Source organism: Cyprinodon tularosa, unplaced genomic scaffold, assembly GCF_016077235.1.
Source record: "Cyprinodon tularosa strain WSP-4 unplaced genomic scaffold, ASM1607723v1 ctg409, whole genome shotgun sequence".
NCBI lineage: Eukaryota > Metazoa > Chordata > Actinopteri > Cyprinodontiformes > Cyprinodontidae > Cyprinodon > Cyprinodon tularosa.
The window spans coordinates 58,268-77,731 of NW_024039129.1; the positions used below are offsets into that span (position 1 = coordinate 58,268).

The window sequence follows — 19,464 nt, forward strand, 5'->3', positions numbered from 1 at the left end:
GTGAGGAGTGGCATAGAGAAGGAAGGTGCGAGTACCATTGAGTAGGAGGTGGTTGGGGGCATGAGTGGGTTGAGGCAGGAAGGAGGAAGAGGAGAATGAGGAGACAAATTAGATTTGGTTAAGACTCCAGGTAGCAGGGAGGCCCCAGCTCAAGCTTGCTGTACAGAGCAGGGATGTCCTGCCGTCCTGTCCCACTGTGGCTCCATGAAGCATTTCCACAATTATCTTACAGGCTAAAAAGGCTCCTCTGAATTCTATTATAAATATTTCTACCTGTTCAAAGATAAAAGAACAATCTAACCTCCACAGGCTGCTGATTATATGCCTTATTGCTCTCAGAATCCATCTCACCTTCACCACTGAAGAGCATCAACCAGCTAACCTAAAATGCATTTTTAAGATGTCTAAAACAGCAAATCAAAACAACCACAGACTAAAGTACCTCTAATTCGAACATTGCAGTTTGAAATACAGACAGATTGTTCCAAAACACCATTTCAGAGCCTCACACAGAGATTACCTTAACGTCAAAGGCTAAAGGAGCACACATACCCTTTGTTTAAGGTATTTTCCACTTCAATGATTTAATATTTTGCATTTAAATCACATCATTATTTAAAGGTTTGAGCATGTTCTATTTTTAATTAAATTTCAATCTTATTCTATTTTTGATACTTCTGCTATAAAGTAGCTGAAAACAGTTTAGTTATTGTTCCTAGTGATTCATAGAGCTCCAGACCAAAAATTTGTTTTCATTCATTTGATCAATTTTCATCTGCAAGGTAGGAAATCCAAAAATCCTACAATTCTTTCCTGATCAGTGAACGCACCACATTTAAATGCCATTAAATCACACTGAAAAATATCTTTGCTGTCGTGGTATGTTTGAGGAAAACAAAAAAATTAAGTCAAAGAAATTGCCAAAATGTCGGACATCTTTAAAAACATAATTTTTAGGAATTTTTTGATTTCACAGATGTTAGGTTTTTTTAAAAACTAAGAATTTTCCAAAATATTTCCACACAGTGTTTTAGGGATTGTTTTCAGATTGCATTTCATAGATCAGCTTCTCTTCTCGCTCTTGATGCAGACATTGAATAATACAAAAGAATGAAATATGTAAAACTCTATCTGGAAAACTGAAAAAAATACCTCTAATGAAAAAGGCTAAAATAAATAGAAATTGAAAATATAAAATCCATAAAATTTTTTTACTTGAAATGATAAAATAAATTTATTTTTTTACAGCAAAGTTACTCTTATGACCTTTTTTTAAATTAGAAAATTTTTTTCAAAGTTTTATTTCTGGATTTAATTCTTTCTGCAAAAACTGTTGTGTGATAATGTAACAAAATTGACTCCATAGAGATCCTGATTTGTTTTAATAAAGTAAAACTTGTGATTCATTCCTCAGATCTGTTAAATGTGGCGTTTATTTTTGCTCAGCATTAGTTCTTTTTAGTTGAATTACTATTTCTTTCACTAGCAGTTCAGTGAAGCATTGCCATGGATGCCACACCGATATTTTTCCAGTAAGCTTTGGAGTAGCATCATGTAGCATCATATTCTCCTGTTACACTTATATTTCTGATCTTATCAAACTACCAAACCATGAACAGAAAGTTATAACATGGAAAAAGAAACGGTAGCAGGAAAATAAAAACAAAGACAATCAAACACACTTTAGTTCACCTCGTGACCCGTTTCCCAAACCTTTTATAATTCTAATTTAAAGACAGCAGCTTAGATATGTTGGAGTTTCCAAACATTTCTTGGAGCCTCAGTGGGAGGGAACAGAACATCGAAGCTCTATTTGAAACGGCTTACCTGGGTATTAATCTCTTTCTCCTCATCATAAACTCGGATTATTCGAGACATCTAAAGGGGGTAATAACATTACAACAAAGACAGTGAAGCAGAAGAGGAGGAGAGAAGAATTCATAGCACAGGCAGTTTAGATCATAACAGATAGGAAATCTGTTTTTTTTAAACTGTGCTCGATTAAAAAGGTGTGCATCATCTCCAAGTCCCAAAAAATAAAAACAGCAAATAAAAGGTCACAAACGACACACAGAAAGGAAGATCGTTTGTGCCACTTTTCCCCCTCTTTATATGTTTCCCCATATTTTGCTGGTTGATATAAGAAACATCCAATTGCCTTTTTTTTGTCTTACATGATGAGAAAAAGAAATAAAGGGAACAAAAGGGAAAAGGGTGATGAATTAAATACTGTTGAACAACCTGGAGGTTTAGTAACTGGATAGAGGACTTAGAGCAGTGTTAGTAGAGAAAGATGGAAGAAAGGATGCCTTTCAGTTCCATTTTATCTATTAGTTTAAAGGTACAAAGGTGTAGAAAGCAAGCATCACGAGTTTCCAAGTGTTGTTAGAGGGATGTGAATAAAAATGTGTCTCAGTTTAAAATATAAATATTACTTTCAAGGTGGAAAATTCAGATAAATTACACAAGGAGAATTTGTTGAGTTTAATGATTGCAGCCAAGAGATGAGGAAAATACAACATTAAGTGTCTCAGAAAATTTGAATATAAGACATTTAATCAAAAATAATTCATACAAAAATGTTAGCTTACAGCCTGCACAGTCATGTCAACTCACTGCCGAAAAGGATAGAGTCCGTTTAACAGGAAAGTTGGGTGGAAGGAAAACTGTGGTAGAAAAGGCTGCAAAGGCAACATGGATGACTGACTGAGGAGCAGATCAGGATTCTGGATATATAGCTCTCTGGTTTAGGAGTAGATTAACAGAAGGAATGTAATATCTTATATATATTACATTCCTTCTGTTAATCTACTCCTGAACCAGAGAGCTCAGCTTAATATGACATGGGCTAAATCTAAAGCTCAGAGGTGAAAAACTTTCTTTTATACGACAGAATATTAGGGCCAGGCTTTTTATTTTGAGAATAAAGTCGTATCATTGCGAGAATAAAGTTGTAATCTTAGGAGAATTAAGTCATCATACAACAACCCGTTTCAGAAAGAAAGCTTGGAGCTCCGACCAGCATTATGACGGTCGACCAGCTCCACCAATCAGCAACCTGAGGCCACTTTGACCTACTGCCCAATTTGATGATGATGCTAAAAGATTTCCTTCTATTGTCAAACCAGAGCCAAAGTATAACTTCACATGATGCTCCACATTCCTCATTTTAGGGAAGAAAGTGCTTCTTATAAGAGTTGTCCTAAAATACAACTTGTTTCTTGTAATTTTAGGACTTTATTCTTTTAATTTTACGACTTTATTCTCTTAATTTTATGTCTTTATTCTCGTAATTTTACGTCCTTATTCTCGAAATAGAAGAAAAACAAATCTCTAGCCTGGCCCTAAAACTCTGTCGTACTTTTATACTTCGCCTCTAATTTAAAAACTTTAAGGGTCTCTGGAAGAGCTGAGAAACAAAGAATCCAGGTTGCTTTGAGTCCAGAGAAAAGATTCTGCATTCAGCCGGGTCATCTGCAGGGCTCATCCTGGTCTTCAGAACCCACTGCCCTGCATGTTTTAAATGCATCTCAGTTCCAGCACACCTGAATTAAATGACTTTTATTACCTATTTATTGAAGTCAGATTTTGGGGGTAAACCCAAAAACCCACAGGAAAGGTGGTCTTGAGGACCAGGGCTGAGGGACACTGCTGCACTAGAGCACTTCCTCAAACTGGCCTCACCTTAGCCTCATTTAAACTCCAATCCTGGAGATCTACTGTCCTGCAACTTTTCCGTACATCTCTACGCCAAAACAGTCAATCAAACAATTATCTCTGCAACATGGCAACGATGAGTGACTCATTGGATTCAGGTTTGCTGGAGCAGAGATGCATCTAGAAGATGCTGGACAGTAGCTCTGGAGACACCAGAGCCAACAATGCAATTAACCTGACAGCTGCAATCAAACAACTGGGCCACCGTCTGAGTGCCTCTGTGCCACAATGCCATGATGCAGTGGTTTATGAGGAAGGAGATTTTTTTTTTTTTTCCATCCTAAGGCTTTTTCTTTTACTGCACCCTACAAAAATACTTAATAGGACAAAAATTAGGAAAAATATGGCTGTGTAGTTAAACAATAAATATATACATGACTTTCACTGAAAAAGTGACTAAAATATCTCTATCTATTTGTATAATTAAATATTTCTTTAATAGTTTATGAACAAAATGTGTCAGGTCAAATACAAAAAAAAGGTAAAAAATGTGGAATCAAGACTATTGGATTTTAACTATAACCTCCTATAAAAATGTAGTAAAAAAGAACCAAAAAAAAAAATCCAATGAAAATCCATAAATGGGAAATAAGAGGGAATCAAGTTATTGGCAGTACAGATGTGAGAAGTCACTGTTTGAGACAGTCCCTTTTTCTGGTCCAGATGTGTCCTCAGTTTTAGAAGCATCCGTTTCTAAAATTGTGGTTTAGGCCGATTCCCTGCTCTTAAGTTGCTAAATACTAAAGTACTGGGAATTTTTTTCATGCTCCCACAGCAGCAAAAACAAATGTTGTTTTAATCCAACCATCATCTGGGCTGAACCCTTTCCCTCAGAACTTCTAAAGTCTACCTTTACCTTCATCACTGATACAGCTACAAAAACTGGAATGTTATAAAGTACATAGAATTGGACATACTTCAACAAAGGCTGAGGTTTGTGTTTAAAATATCTTTTGTTTTAATTGAAGATCTTCTTTTGCAAATATCTACTTTTCTGAGACACTGGATTTTGGATTCTTATCATCTGTAAGCCTCAATCATGGCTTGAAATATTTTACTCTGTAAAATTAAACGATACATAAATGAGCTTCACTTCCTGAAATGAGTGAAAATATTTCATATTATCTGTATTTTTTATTATAAACTCAACACCAAGTTCAAATTTCTTTCTTTTATGATCGAGAAACAACAAACCTGGGAGAAAATATTTTAAGGAGTATTTAACAGACCTACATAAGTCACTGGTGATTCCTTTTCTTAACTATAAATATTCTAAAACAGTAAGACCTTCCTCCAAGAATGTTGATTCTCTATTTTTTATGGGATTCTTTAACTTCAGTAGACTTCAGTGGAACTTGTCTCTGCATGCACAATTTTAGTAGCTGCCATTCCCCAAGCAGGCTGAAAACACATGCTGCTCACCTCGTTGTATTTTGCACAGTTTTTGAAGATAAGGCGCATGTCATCCACAAACTCCTGGATGGATTTGTAGTACTGGGAGCTGCGCAGCTGCAGCTTCTTCTTCACCTTCTTTAAGTCCATGGGCTGCTTGATGATCTTGTAATAGTTGGGTACCTAGGTCCAAAGACCGAGTATATTCCATTTTAAAATATTTCATGTTGTATAAAAACAAGGCATGATATGAATATAATTGAAAACTGAGGTGAAGGCTTCTAAAGGATTGAACATTTATTCAAATGTGAGATTTTGTATTAAGGCTTCAACAGCTAGTATACTTTCTAAAATACATGTATACATAGATATATGCAAAAACAATATTTGATCCAAACAAACCTACATTATATATTCTTCTTGTTTTGTATTTAGAAGTTGTTTCTCTTTCCCCTCAGTTTTCTGTGAGCATCTCTATCTTACCTACTTTAATACATGCAGGTTGTGCATCAGGGGTGACAGAGACCATCTAGCGGCTAAATGTGTTTATAATACAAGTTGGAATGCATGGCGCTCTGTCATCGATATCCAACCAGATATTGTATGCAAATATTATATGGGTGAAAAATGAGTCTAATTCCTTGTTTTTGTAATAAAAGTCATTAATGTTTATTCATATATAAGTTGTCCTTTACCGTTTCCAACTTTAAAGACATTATGGATGCAATGGTTACTAAAATTCTGAATATACACTGTAAAAAATCCAAATCTAGATCAGTCATTTTTCCTTAAAATAAATCCATTTGTTCTTGGTTTGAGGAGTTAAAAGTGACATTTTGCAAATGGAACAAGACAATTTTCTCTTAAAATAGGAAAACACAATTGCATTGTCTTATTTCAAGTGCATTTTATCAAATTATCTTATTTTAAGAGTAAAAATATTCATTCCATTGGCAAACTACCTCATTTAATTACTCAAATTATGGGTAAATAAACTTAATTTAAGAAAATTATACTTATTTCTAGATCGTTTTTTCAGTGTATTCTCTGCCAGCTATGATTAGAAAACATATTTAATTTCCAACATTTTATTTCCTTTTATATCCATGCAGTTCAGTAATATCATTGCTCTAAAATTTATAAAGAATATGACCTTAGCTTATTTGTCGTGTCACTGAAAAAAATATTTGAAAAAGGAACTGTGAGTTTTATTCTGTCCAACTCTTATTAACATGATTAGGTTTTGCAAAAACTATAAGCAACTTTTCATTTTAGGCAGAGAAGACAGAGACATCAGTTTTAAAACGGTTATAAAAATGGGAAATCAGATGTCTGTTAGAGGGTTGAGCCTGAATGTCTGTGAACAGGCTAGAAGGCCATTTAAAATCCATCAATAAATCTGCCAGGCTAATGATATGCGTCTGTCATTTTGGGACTACAACAAAACCACCATGCAAGTATCAGAAAAAAACTCATTGATCTGACTTAGTTATTTTCTTGCTTATTACTGCCTCTCATTACCTAAACAGAGCTCTCTAGCATCCAGGGAAATTAGCATGTCATGTGAGCTTCTCTCTCATGCTCCAGTGTTTAAGCTATCAAAGTTTAGGAGAAAACCAAAATCCCACAGGAAGAATAAACAGAACCTGCGGTACCTGCACACAAGCTAAATTACATCACCCATTAATTTCAAAATATCCCTGAGATTATGATCCAAAAAAAAAAAAAAAAAACTAAGAAAAACAGCACAGATAAATTAACTTTGGACTAAAACCAAATGGCTGAAAGCTCCTTAATGTGGTGACTGCTACGATAGTTCAGATAGTGACAGGTTGAACGGTTTGTGTGGAATTCAGGAACACTTACAGAGCTTGAAACGGGTTCTCTAAAGCCCATGCTGAGCTCATGACAGAAAATATACAGGAGGAGCCGTTCGCATCTCTGCAGACAGAAAAAGATTGGGTTACATGTGTTGTTAGCATCATAAAGAAGTCATCTGAGGGGGTTTTAGCAGCACTGACCCGCTGATCTTCAGGACCCAGGCTCTGATCGCCTTTGACCCTCTTGCTTTCATCACAGTACTCGATCTCAGGGTTGGCTATACTCCGGCAGAACGTGCAGAGAAAGTCACCCCTAAGAGACAAAAATGACACAAAGCACAACATTTAGTTTGATATGGCTCCACAGTAGGGAGTATTACAACTCTGACCATTGCAGCAAAAATGAGTTCAACAAGAATACCCAACATGCAACTCTGCAAGGTGCACTTACTGTGGGATGATTTTTATGGTGGGAACGTGACATTTCATGTGGAACACTTTCGGACATCGGTCGCAGCACAGAAGGTCACCACCGTTGATACAAACAGCACACCAGTCCTCATTGGGGTCGTCATCTTTCCCACCAGCACCCTGCGTTGCATCATTAGTCCCGCCTCTCTTGTCTACGCTTCCGTTGGTGAGAGGGCCTCCCTGACTTGTGGTGGACGACGAGGTAGCGGTGGATATAGTGTTAGTGGTAGAGGAGGATGTGCCGTTCAGGCCGGAACAAGACGTCTCAGATGCTGGTTCTGTTTTGATGCGTTCTCCAACACCCCTGAAGGCATCCTGGCCTATGGATGCAACTCCGAGTGGGCTGTTCTCTGGACTGCTCATCTAAAGCAAAGAAACAATAAGCAGCTTTTTAAAAAACCTTCTTTGTTTCATTTTAAACAATGAATATTCAGATGGACAAGGACAGAAAAGTGAATTACATCCAAAAAAGTGCAGAGATTCCAATTTTTTTTTTAAATGATGTGATTCCTTCACAGCTACACTGAAAATGGTGTCCATACCATACAGGCACTCCTCCCAGAGTCTTTGCCTCGCTCAGTCTTCACAGAAGAGGAGGGACAGCTGTACTCATCCCCAGTACCAGGTTCCTTCTTCACCTTCACCTGCTCTGCAGTCGCTCCACCGCCGGTTCCCGCTCTGCCAGCAGAGCTGCAGCTGAAACAGACCAACAAATCCATCAGTGCTGCAACTGAGGAATCTATGAAAATAATAACACTGTCGTCTTTATGCCAAGAGGTGGCGGCAACTTCAACTACATTCAACTCCAAAGAAGATGCTGTTCAGAATTTAACTTTTTATTCTTTACTCTTCCCTTTTAGTCATTTATTAATAAATTCGACACTTTACTGAAACAGGAGTGAGAGAAACTGAAACAGATAAGCAACGCAGGAAAATGACTAAATACAAGAAAACATTTACCCTTCTGAAAAAAAAAAAAAAAAAATCCTTCAAAGAACCAAAAAAAGGTCCCATTTGTTTTGTTACCCAACAACAACTTTTAGATTAGTTAGCTCTGGCATTTAAGAGGAGCTCAGACTGCCGTGAAGCGGCACTCTGGGTCACATGACTTGTTCAGCAACTGTACCAGTTCTCTCAGCTGACATTTTTGAGAAGAGCAGCTTGCCTGTAGCATCGATAACGTGCAAAATGCTGCGTATTGACCTGAAAAATCGGTTAGCTAATGCTTGGGTCAAAAATTACACCATTAATTTAAGCATCTCTTTCATTAACCCCACATTTCTATTTCAAATATAATTTTTTAATAATTCTAAATGTCATGTCATTAACTGTAAACAAGAAATCCTCAACAGAAAAACAGAGCATGTGTAATTTTTCCGTTTTACTTGGTAAACAAAGTAAGGAAACTTTAATAAAAATATCACTACAATGAATGGTATTGAAATATTGGTAGCGCTTTCTTTTACAGTACATCAACAACCATGTAATAACATGGTAATAACAAAGCAAGTCACACTATATTACTTGGTAATAAGAAAAACTATTTGGTATTTACCCCAAAACTAAGATATATCTGTATGTAATTACCTGCATGTAATTATTACAGTAGAATGCTACTATGTAACATGTAACAATGGATACTTAGGATGGGCAATTACCATAACCACATCTATTATTGGCCACAACCTACCAACAGCTAACAAAGTAAATTGTAACTTGTGATTATGTAAATAAAGTATTATAAAACTGAACTAAAGTTACATATAAACAAAAGTTTAGTTAAGAAGATTGGCCTGCTGTATTCTAGGTTTGGTTTTCTGTTATAATCCACATAATAAATTGCATTTTACTAGATAAGAAATTAATTAATTGCTTCACAAGGTGAAGTCTGACTTCACCTTGTCTGCCTAAAATTTGAGGCACGGCCCCTACCAAAATTCTCAATAAAGTGTTTCCTGTTACCAAGTGATATAGTGTGACTTGCTTTGTTATTACCATGTTATTACACGGTTAGTGATGTACTGTAAAAGAAAACATTACTGAAATATTTAAGATAAAATTAATTGAAAATTTCCAAGTTTTTTTTAAAACCCTTTTAATAATAGAAATACTTGGCTTGGACTTTCCGCTTCAGCATTCCCATGAGGATTGTTCGGCACATTATTTGGATTTATTATAGAAATTTTTAGAATATTGGATATTTTCGCCTTTCTGAAGCCAAACAGATTTGAAAAGCAACACTAAGTCCAACCAAACTTTAAATCAATGCCTGATTGTTTGTAGTGAAGGACAGGCTGAAATATAACATTCCAAGAAACCACTGTTCTCTCCTCACTCTACAGACAGTGAGTGCTTTTCTGGCTCTTAGGATCCTCCCTTTAGTTTTGTCTTCAGTGACTGATTCTACAAATCAAAGACATTCCTCAAATTCACCCTAAAAGCCGTATAGCTTTCCTGACACACCCCAACATTCATCATTCTGCAACATGATAAAATGCTCTCCTCAATTTGACTAAGTGCACATGAGCGGCCCTCGTCCAGCTTCATCAGGAGTAAAACCATCAATAAATGTCGGTGAGGCAGTTCGGTGAGCAGCCATGGTGAAAAGGCGTTGGTGATAACATAAGCACTGCCAAGTTTGACAGATGAGGAACTTTTTCAGCTCAAACATTGTTCCCTTTTCAGCGTGCTTTGCCCCTTTTTGCATGTTGACATAAATTGATGTGAGCTTCAACGGTCCATTAAGTTCCTTCGTTCTGCTGGTTTCTTTTTGCATATTTGCAGCAATAAAACTTGCTTTTTTTGCTTTCATTTGCTCATTTGCTCTGCTCTGCTCAATGCATATCGCTTCTGTTTTCTCATTCAAATAACTTCTCAGATGCTATAAAGTTAATCCTTTTTAATCTCTCTGTAATTTCTTAACCTATAAAAAATAATCTCCTCCCTTAAAGCTGCAGAAGGAAGATCTGAAAACACCATGGCCACTGTACAGGTCCCACCCCATGGCTCTCTGCTGCATTACAGTCACCCATCCACAGTAATCTCTACCACCAATATTCAAGCTAACAGGAGGGGCCACCAATGTCAGTTTCATCAGATAAAGACTAATAATCACCCAACATTTTAGAGTAGAAAAAAAATTATTAAATGCACATAAAATTCCTAAGCAGCTATGTGATGGTGACTTTTGGATTGCTCCTCCCACAAGGAAATGCAAACCAGTGTAAACAAAGCTCTGTAAAACATGGGATAGCTAGCTTTACCAACATTTTACTGAAATGCAACGTTTAAAGTTTTAACTCTGTAAATGTATTTCAAGGCAACAACGAATAAACCAAAGTTACGGCAAACCCCTTCCTCAAACAGCAGAAGAATATCGATGGACACAAAGCGAGTGAAACTGTGTCTTTTGCAGTTACAAACAGGCGAGTGAACATAGCGCCTAAACGAAAAGATAAAAAAATCTAATCAAGCCAAGTTTGAATATTTTCAGTCCATGCCAACACTCCCCACCTGGGATGTAGTTTATTACCACATGTTTATAATGAAGCATAGCAGGCTCTTTCCAAGCTAAATATATGAGCAAACACTACAAAAAAATACTTGGAGATTAGCTTGTTGTCTTCGTTTGACAACTTGTAGTAACTTGTATTACTGCTGTGTTCAGCTGCCCCCGAGGCTTCATGGCCTTTATCCATATTTTTTTATTTTATTTTTTTTACTTATTTTTTATTGAACATTTCTGAACACATACAGTGGAGAGGCAATCATACATTCAACTTCATAAACAATGTTAAACAGCTGTGACCATATTTATCTGGGTACAAGAGTGGTATTCTCCTTGCGCCTGTAGTCGCTCCATCTTTCCCATTTAACAACGAATTTGTCCTCCTGCAATCTCAGTCTATGTGTGATTTTCTCCATTAGAAAAATCTCTTCCACGATGCTCAGCCACTGCTCCGCCGCAGGGGGGTCCTGTCTATACCATAGTTTTGTGATGGTTTTCCTAGATGCTGAAAGTAAAATTTTTACCAAGTATTCATCATCTTTGTGAATTACCTCGTGTGTCAGGCATCCTAGATAAAGTATTTTACAAGATCTGGGTATTCCATAACCCAGTATTTTTTTCAGAATAAGGCAAACATTACGCCAGTATGTAGTTAGCTTTTGACACGACCAGAAAATGTGCGTATGGCCTACATCAGTCTGGCAACAGAGTCTCCAGCATGGCTGTGAACTGGATAGCATCCTGGACCTGACCTTTGGTGTTATAAAAAATCTAATCATGTTTTTCCAGTTAAATTCCCTCTAACCACGAGAGCAGGTGGCCGTGCACTGCATTTTACAAATTTTAAACCATTCCTCTTCGCTTATATGTTCCTTTAATTCGTCCTCCCATTTTTCTTTAATGTAGATAGTAGATGTCTTCCTGCCTGCCATCAGTCCCTGGTACAGTGCTGAAATAATTTGTAATTTATTCCCCTCATAGGTTTTATGAAATATCTCTATTATTTTACTTACGTTGGTTTTTATCTCTTTCTCATAATAATCTTTTATTTGCAGGTATCTATACTGGTCTTGGTCCTCTAGTTCATATTTTCTCTTTAAGTTATTGAAGTTCAGCAGTTTGCCCTTTTCAGTCAATTTACACATTGCTGTGGCGCCTTTATTTGCCCATTTTTTGAAACCTGTGTCGTAAATACCTGGTTTAAACCTCGGATCCCAAGCAAACCAGCTCAAACTCCTAGTTTCTTTCTCTAGCTTGTATTTATCAATTACTGTGTTCCATATTTCGATTGTAGTTTTAGTTATTGAATCTATCTTATTGCTTAGCTTGTCTAAGAGTGTTTTATCTGCTATTACATTTTTAACTTCTATGGCTTTTCTACCCAATTCCAAATTTTTCCATTTTGAAACATAGTCATCATTGCACCAACATACCAGAGGTCTAATTTGTGCGGCCCAAAAATATTCCTTTAGGGCCGGCAAGCCCAGACCTCCCCTATCTATTGGGAGCTGAAGTGTTTTATATCTAACCCTAGGTTTCTTCCTGTTCCATATAAACCTTGAAATCCATCTGTCCCATTCTACAAAATGTTTTAGCGGGACAGTCAGTGGCAGGGACTGAAGCAGGTACAACAGTCGTGGTAAAATATTTATTTTAATTATCTCCACTCTAGAGCTGAGATCCAAGCCAATGTCCATCCATCTCCCTAGGTCCTTCTTAATATTGTGGTTTATTTCTAGATAATTTGCATCATAGAGTTTACCAATTGTTTTGGTTATGTTTACCCCCAAATATTTTATAGATTTTTCGTTCCACTTAAGTTTGTAGGTATCTCTTATTTTCTGCTGCGGGGAGTAATTTATTGTTAAGATCTGTGTTTGTTCCACATTAATTTTGTATCCCGAGAGTTTCCCATAATCGTCGAGCAACCTTATTGTTTTTAAAAACATTTCATTTGGGTTTTTTAAATAAATCAAAATGTCATCTGCAAACAACCCTATTTTATGTTCTTCCCCTCCTATTTCCACTCCTTTTATTTCCACTTCCTGCCTAATCATCTGAGCTAATGGTTCTATAAAGAGTGCAAAAAGACTCGGTGAGAGGCAGCATCCCTGTCTTGTTCCTCTCTCCAGTGTAAATCTACCTGACAGGTTGCCATTAATCTTAATCCGTGCAGTTGGCTCTTGATAAATTGATTTAATACAGTTTACAAATGTCTCATTAAATCCAAATTTTTCTAAGACCTTATACAAAAAGTTCCAATTGACACTGTCGAAGGCTTTTTCCGCGTCTATGCTAATTAAAACTGCCTCCTCCCCACTTCCCTGCAGATGGTCTATGATATGAAGAGTTCTCCTTATATTGTCTTGTGTTTGTCTTTCCTTTATAAAACCAGTTTGATCCTCATCGGTTAAATCCTGCATTAAATGTTCCATTCTTTTAGCTATGATGGAGGAAAACAGTTTATAGTCTACATTTAGTACCGATATCGGTCTGTAGTTTTGGCAGTATTCTTGGTCTTTGCCTTGCTTTGGGATTACGGAAATAATGGCTTCCTTCCAAGAAGGGGGCATCTTGCCGGTCCTGAGACTATAGTTAAACGAATCATATAGTAGTGGTGTTAATTCTTCTTTGAAGGTTTTATAAAAAGAAGCCCCTAAACCGTCTGACCCTGGTGACTTTCCTGTTTTAGTTCTGCCAATTGCCTTTGTGATCTCTTCTTCTGTACTTTATCCATATTTTACTTTTTTTTATTTTCAAGACTTCTTTTTATTTTTGGTAACAGAATTAAAAAGTATTTGAATATTTATTTAATACTTTTCTTAAGTACTTAGTATCACCTAAAATGCATATCCCACAATGACAGCATTTAACTATTTATAAGATATTCTCAACAAAATGTCGCATGTACACCATGTCTTCATAAAGAAAACTCCCTGATTGGTCAGCTGCTAATGAGCAACCTGGATTAACCAATAGGTGGCGTCATGTCACTTCTATTGGTTTATTGGAGTAATAATGAAACTTTTGTAACAGTTGGGGAATTTTACACATAAACACTGGTGGTGGTGCAACTTAGATACATTTTGGATTTGATTTATAAAAATTGTACAAATGATCAATTTAACAAGAATGTTATGGACAAACCCTGAGCTCCTCTACAGACTGTCCAACAACAACACATTTTCTTCAGTCAGAGGCTCCTCCAGACTTTGCTGTGAGACAGACTGCTACAGGAAATCCTTCCTGCCTACATCTATTAACATCTTTGACTACTTTTTTAAAGAAACAACAAGAATAGTTATAGAAACAGACAGAAACATGTCCGCCATAGAAATATTTCTTTATCATGTTTCTATAATTTCATCAATTCAACAAAACCTAAACCACACGGTGAAGGGAGGTAATGCGGCGTGCTGTGAGAGCATTCACTGCTCCTCTATCACCTCATGCTGCTATGTGACATTTGCTCCAGGATTAACACATTTAAGCCCACGTAGTCCTTTTTTTTAATAGTGGGATAATACACAAGAGCACATGTCGCCATATAAGCATATATAAGACTTCCATTTTTGCGGCTCCAGTCAGGTTTGTTTTTTTGGTTTAATATGGCTCTTTGAGCAGTTTGGGTTGCCGACCCCTGACTTTAACGTTCAAATCCTAAAAGTCCAATAAAACGTATCAACACCGCAAATCCTTGACTTTATCCACTTAACACTTTTTTTCCACAACATACATGGATAAAAAGCATGTTAATATTTGGAAAAAGGGATTATAAAGGAAATCTCTCCGCTTGTCACATTTTAATTAGTTTTCTTCACTGAGGACATAGTGAGCAATGCCTTTTCCCCAAACAGGACGTACCTCAGCAGGCATGAGCTTTTCAACATAACGCCGAGTACAACAACCCTGCAGCGCTGCAAGCCAAAGATTAGACTTGGCAACAAGCAACAAAGTAAAATGAGATTCACAGTTTGTGCACCTGATTTTAAGACAGGAATTAAAAAAAAAAATAGAAATTCTCTAACCTTTGGGACAATATGGTCTGATAAAGAGTTTATTTACATTTATATACATGTTTAAACCAACTTTAAACAGAGGTGGTGGACTCAGATTACAGCTTCCAAAAATTTACAATTCAGTTATAGAGATGATCCCTTCCAGATATCACCACACCCCCCACCCCACCCCATCACAGGGGAACAAAGTACCTCCTCCCTTCAGCCAGGTGAACAATCCCTCCTTTAACGACCAACCCTTAACAATCATAGACAGGTTTCAGGTATTACAGGCTAAGGATGGAACCAAGCCACCCGCTCGTCGGTTTTAATTTGCATGTTTCCAAGCAATAAAAGGCCTTGTCTATATAAGCCTCAAACTCACTGTGGATCCAGACATTTGAATTCAGAAAGCTTCCTGGAGGGGAAGCGAAACTTCTTCAAACCTTGGAAACCAAGTCCAGTGGATTTTTTTTTTTTACTTTTACGGAATGTTTAAACAAGAAGGATTTGAAATTTAAATATGACTTCCCTACAATTTTAACAAATTAAAAATATTTTTACAGATGGCTCCAAATTCCAAATGCAAACTGTCCTTGGTTGCAGCAGGCGCATTAACTCATTGCATGCGACTCTGACTTGTATGCTTAAATGACAGAAGCATGTTTAATCTGACAAGTTGTATCTAACAGGGTGCCCTATGTTTCTGGAAAAGACGACAGGACCACTGAAAGGAGCCACAAAGGTTTCACAGATGATCTCTCTTATATTTTACAGTGGAGAACAAACCTACAGCTTTAACAATAAGTTAAATGTATATTTTCATCATGAATTCATTGCACTCACTGATCCCTTAAACTAAATGTTGATTAACATTCTTTTTCTGTGATTTTTATAGAATAGACATAATATCACAAATAGATCCAAGTAAAAAAAAAAAAAAAGTCCAACACTTTTCAGAGAAAATCTAATCTACAGCATATTCAATATTTTTCCCCATCAATAAATTCCTAGAACTGTGTTTAAGCAAACAAGCACATCTACCTCTGACTGCCATTGCAGAGGAAGAATATGTCTAAGATCCTTAGAAAGAACTGATTTCCTGTTTTTTTCCCCTCCTAAATCCTTTTTTTGACCACAAAGTCTCCTGCTGCCTCACCTGCCTCTGCTGCCTGTACTTGATGTACTGGAGGGTCTCGCTGGTGTGTGAGCGTTGGACAGACCTGCACGAAAAATTAAGATTGGGATAAAACCGCAAGGTTATTTTTCCTACTTCAACAGTTAAGAAGGAAGTAGTGTAGGGCAGCCATCTTTGAAGATGTGAGTACCTGATGATCCAGGAGAGAGGGTGGACAGGCCGGGTGAGGGGTTCATGTCTGTTGAGCCGAGCTGATGTTGGCTCGCTGAGATGTAACGAGAAAGAAGATGCCCAAGATTGCTGGAACCTGCATCTTCCAACTGACAACAAAAACCACAATTTAGCAACAGTTCAACAATAGTTGCGAATATGTATTGGTTTTAGAGTGATTATTAAACAAACATTGCATGAATAGTTAATCTACCTATGAATAAATGGATTTAGCAAAACTGATTATAATGAAGTTAATGAACAAAAAACCCTAAAATATGTTTTTTTTCTTATACCAAGAGGTTGTAAAAAACATATACAGAACATTAAAGTCTAATTAATGCTAGTAAAGAGTGTGTTTTATCCTAAAATTTTCTGAACATCAAGATCAAGATATTATTAACGATAAGGTTAAATACCTGATGAGTGTAATACAGGTTTTTAACAACTGTTGCTCAGGTTGGAACTTTAACGCATTCATTGTTTTTTTATACACCTGTTATTCTGACGTAAAAACAGCATCACTGGGCGTATTCGATCTCAGTCTAACAGAAGTTAAAAAGGGACTATGGTTGTGTGGATGACTGCCAGTCAGAGCGGTCACTCAGAAGTTCTCAGTAAGAGGATCCCAGGAGACTGACCGTAGTTCAGCTGAGTTATGTTACGTAGGTGACTTTGCTTACTGCCCCTGGCAGTCAGGAAGGAATTATAAAGGGCTTATGTTGCAGTAAGCAGACATTCACAATGCTAATGTTAGCGTCCACAGCTGCAGGCAGCCAACATTGCAAGTCCATGTCTGAAAAAGTAAACAACTCCTTGGTAAAGTTGATCGCACAAATTACAGGTAGAATCAAGGGAATCTAAAGTGTGTTTTAATTGCACTAATTGTTGCATGTTAAATAGTAGATGGTAAGTTCTGAAAGGCGGTGCTTTACTCACAGCTCTACTGTTGTAGTTCTGTTGTCAGTTTTAGAAATGGAACTTTAACTTCTTTTTATAGCAAAATTTTAAAACTATACCTTACACATTGTTACTATATAGTTTCACATTATATTTAATGTGAGGAATTGTGCTATGACAAATGATCTTGAACTTTTCACATTTCTATGGAACTAGTCTTTCAATAAAGTTTAATAAAATAACAGGGGTTTCTAAAAAATAATTTTAACTTTCCGATCTGGCCAATATGTCTTTAGTAAAGCATAAAAAAGTGGTTGGAGGTTCCTTACATGTAATTTAATCAGAAGCGTAAAACTCTAGTTAAATATGCACACCTGGATTGGCGGGATCTCAGGTAGGCAGGGCAGGTTTTCGGGGTTAGTAACAGAGGGGATAAGCTCGATGGGACCAACAATGGGGCTGGCAGGACCACGGTGAGCATGGGCCCCGGCCATGCTGGCGCTGGTGGGACTCGTGGGACTGGCGTTATGCAGGGATGCCACCGGAAAGGGGCCAGCGTGTCCCGGGTTGGAATGCTGCACAAAGATAGAGTGAGAAAATGGAGGCGCGAGGATAAAACAAAAAGAGTAAAAGGAAGAAGTGAAGACAGCAAACAAAAACAAACGAGGAGAGAAGATGGATGGAGAGACGGTTACTCTAGAAATCTAAGAAATGATGATACAAATATGTCTTAGACACATCATGATTTTAATTATCATGCAGTTGATTGAGCACACATGCTGCACAAGACATGTAAATGATAAAGAAGGAAAAGGTGCCAAACCCCTGATTGGAGTAAGAAACGAAACCTTTGGTGGCTCATCTCAGATTCTAAAGACATCTGGACACAGAAAAAAAAGGGGGCTGGATATAGTGGAGGTTTCTCCTACCTCGTCTCACATGTAGAAATCAAAAAGCACATTTCCATGTCTGCGAGTGGCGAATATCTTAGCATAAAGCATAAACACATTGGTGGGCATCATAATGCAGATCTGACCTAAGATGCTTCCATTTCTTCAAAAACAGATTTATTCTTTGGATGGCCAGAATGTATCCAAAATGGATTAGAATTAAGCATTTAGATGCTTGGTCTAAAGATGTAGTCTCAGATTTTTTGGTATTTCATACAATCATCAGCTAGAAGCCTTTTTAATTCTGATCAGATAAAAGTAATCCATTCAAATTTCATGTATGGATAGAAAATCTATTTTAAATTATAATGTCAGCTTTTTTTGTAAGTTTATATAGATTAAATCTGATCAAGAATGGTTTATTTTGATCAGATAATCATAAGTTATATAATTAGATTATAAATCAACTGAAGTTCAACTAAATGTACACCATTTGCTGATTGTGAATTAAAGTAAATATATTTCTTTACTCAAAAATCTTCTTTTCTTTTTAAATGTATGCAGCAGGGAGGCTGTAAAACAGAAGCAATCTTTGAGAACAGCTTCGTCATTGTCATTTGTAATGTATCATTTTAGTCGCCACATAAAGGAATACCCGCTGCCTCTTTGTTTTAAATATAAACTAGATCAGGTTTAATAAAGGTTTTACTGTCAAAACAGATAAACTACAAATTATTAGTCAGGGATATCATCCTGTGATCAACCCATATTGGTCCATCAAACCTAAAGAGGGGAGTCATTTATCCCCAGAGGGGTAACTATTCCTGAACATATAAAATGTGGAGATCTAACCACGTAATCATTTCTTTCTTTCTGTCAAACTGTTGCCAATCTAACTATAACTTTTTTTTATTTTGTTTGGAAAGCCGAAAAGAAAATGTCCATGCCTGTGGACAGAGATGCATCTCATCTTGTCTATTAAGGGCTAAATATTATAATCAGCTTAGCTTCCTGCTAACATTAAAGATGTAAAAAGCCGATCAACTGATCCATTACTCAGTAAGCTGCTTATTAATAAAAATCAATGCTTAAACAAAAAAAAAATAAATAAAGCCATTAGCTCCCTTCAAAAATCCTTTAACATTTCTGTTTATTTTTGTTTCACCCTTTCAGCAAAATGATAAAAATATAAAAGATGTTTAATATTTTATAAATAACTTTACCCCTTCTGTAGCTAAATTTGTTAGCGCCACACTTTGCTGATGCATCCATGTCAAAGATCTCACTCACAAACACCAAAAGACCACCACAGCTGGTAGAAAAACATAATTCATTTACTAATGTACCCCTAATTACTCCCATTAAGAATAAAAAAAATGCAGAATAAAGACTAATAGTAACAAAAGTAAAAATGATCTAA

The 19,464-nt window shown here is 36.6% G+C and overlaps 1 protein-coding gene across 4 annotated transcripts in view; it reads right to left on the reverse strand.

Annotated features, from left to right (window-relative positions):
* trim33 (tripartite motif containing 33) overlaps positions 1–19,464 on the reverse strand; it is a 52,350-nt gene that overhangs the window by 793 nt on the left and 32,093 nt on the right. Inside the window, exons 11-20 of one of the 4 annotated variants that reach the window (XM_038298527.1) lie at positions 17,978–18,034; positions 17,529–17,729; positions 16,235–16,364; positions 16,066–16,129; positions 7,943–8,096; positions 7,381–7,763; positions 7,131–7,242; positions 6,976–7,050; positions 5,140–5,292; positions 1,828–1,878 (exon numbers count right to left, since the gene is read on the reverse strand). In XM_038298527.1, the coding sequence (XP_038154455.1) occupies positions 1,828–1,878; positions 5,140–5,292; positions 6,976–7,050; positions 7,131–7,242; positions 7,381–7,763; positions 7,943–8,096; positions 16,066–16,129; positions 16,235–16,364; positions 17,529–17,729; positions 17,978–18,034 (1,380 nt within the window). The remainder of the gene's footprint in view (positions 1–1,827; positions 1,879–5,139; positions 5,293–6,975; positions 7,051–7,130; positions 7,243–7,380; positions 7,764–7,942; positions 8,097–16,065; positions 16,130–16,234; positions 16,365–17,528; positions 17,730–17,977; positions 18,035–19,464) is intronic. The other 3 variants (XM_038298529.1, XM_038298528.1, XM_038298530.1) reach the window with 3 other exon arrangements.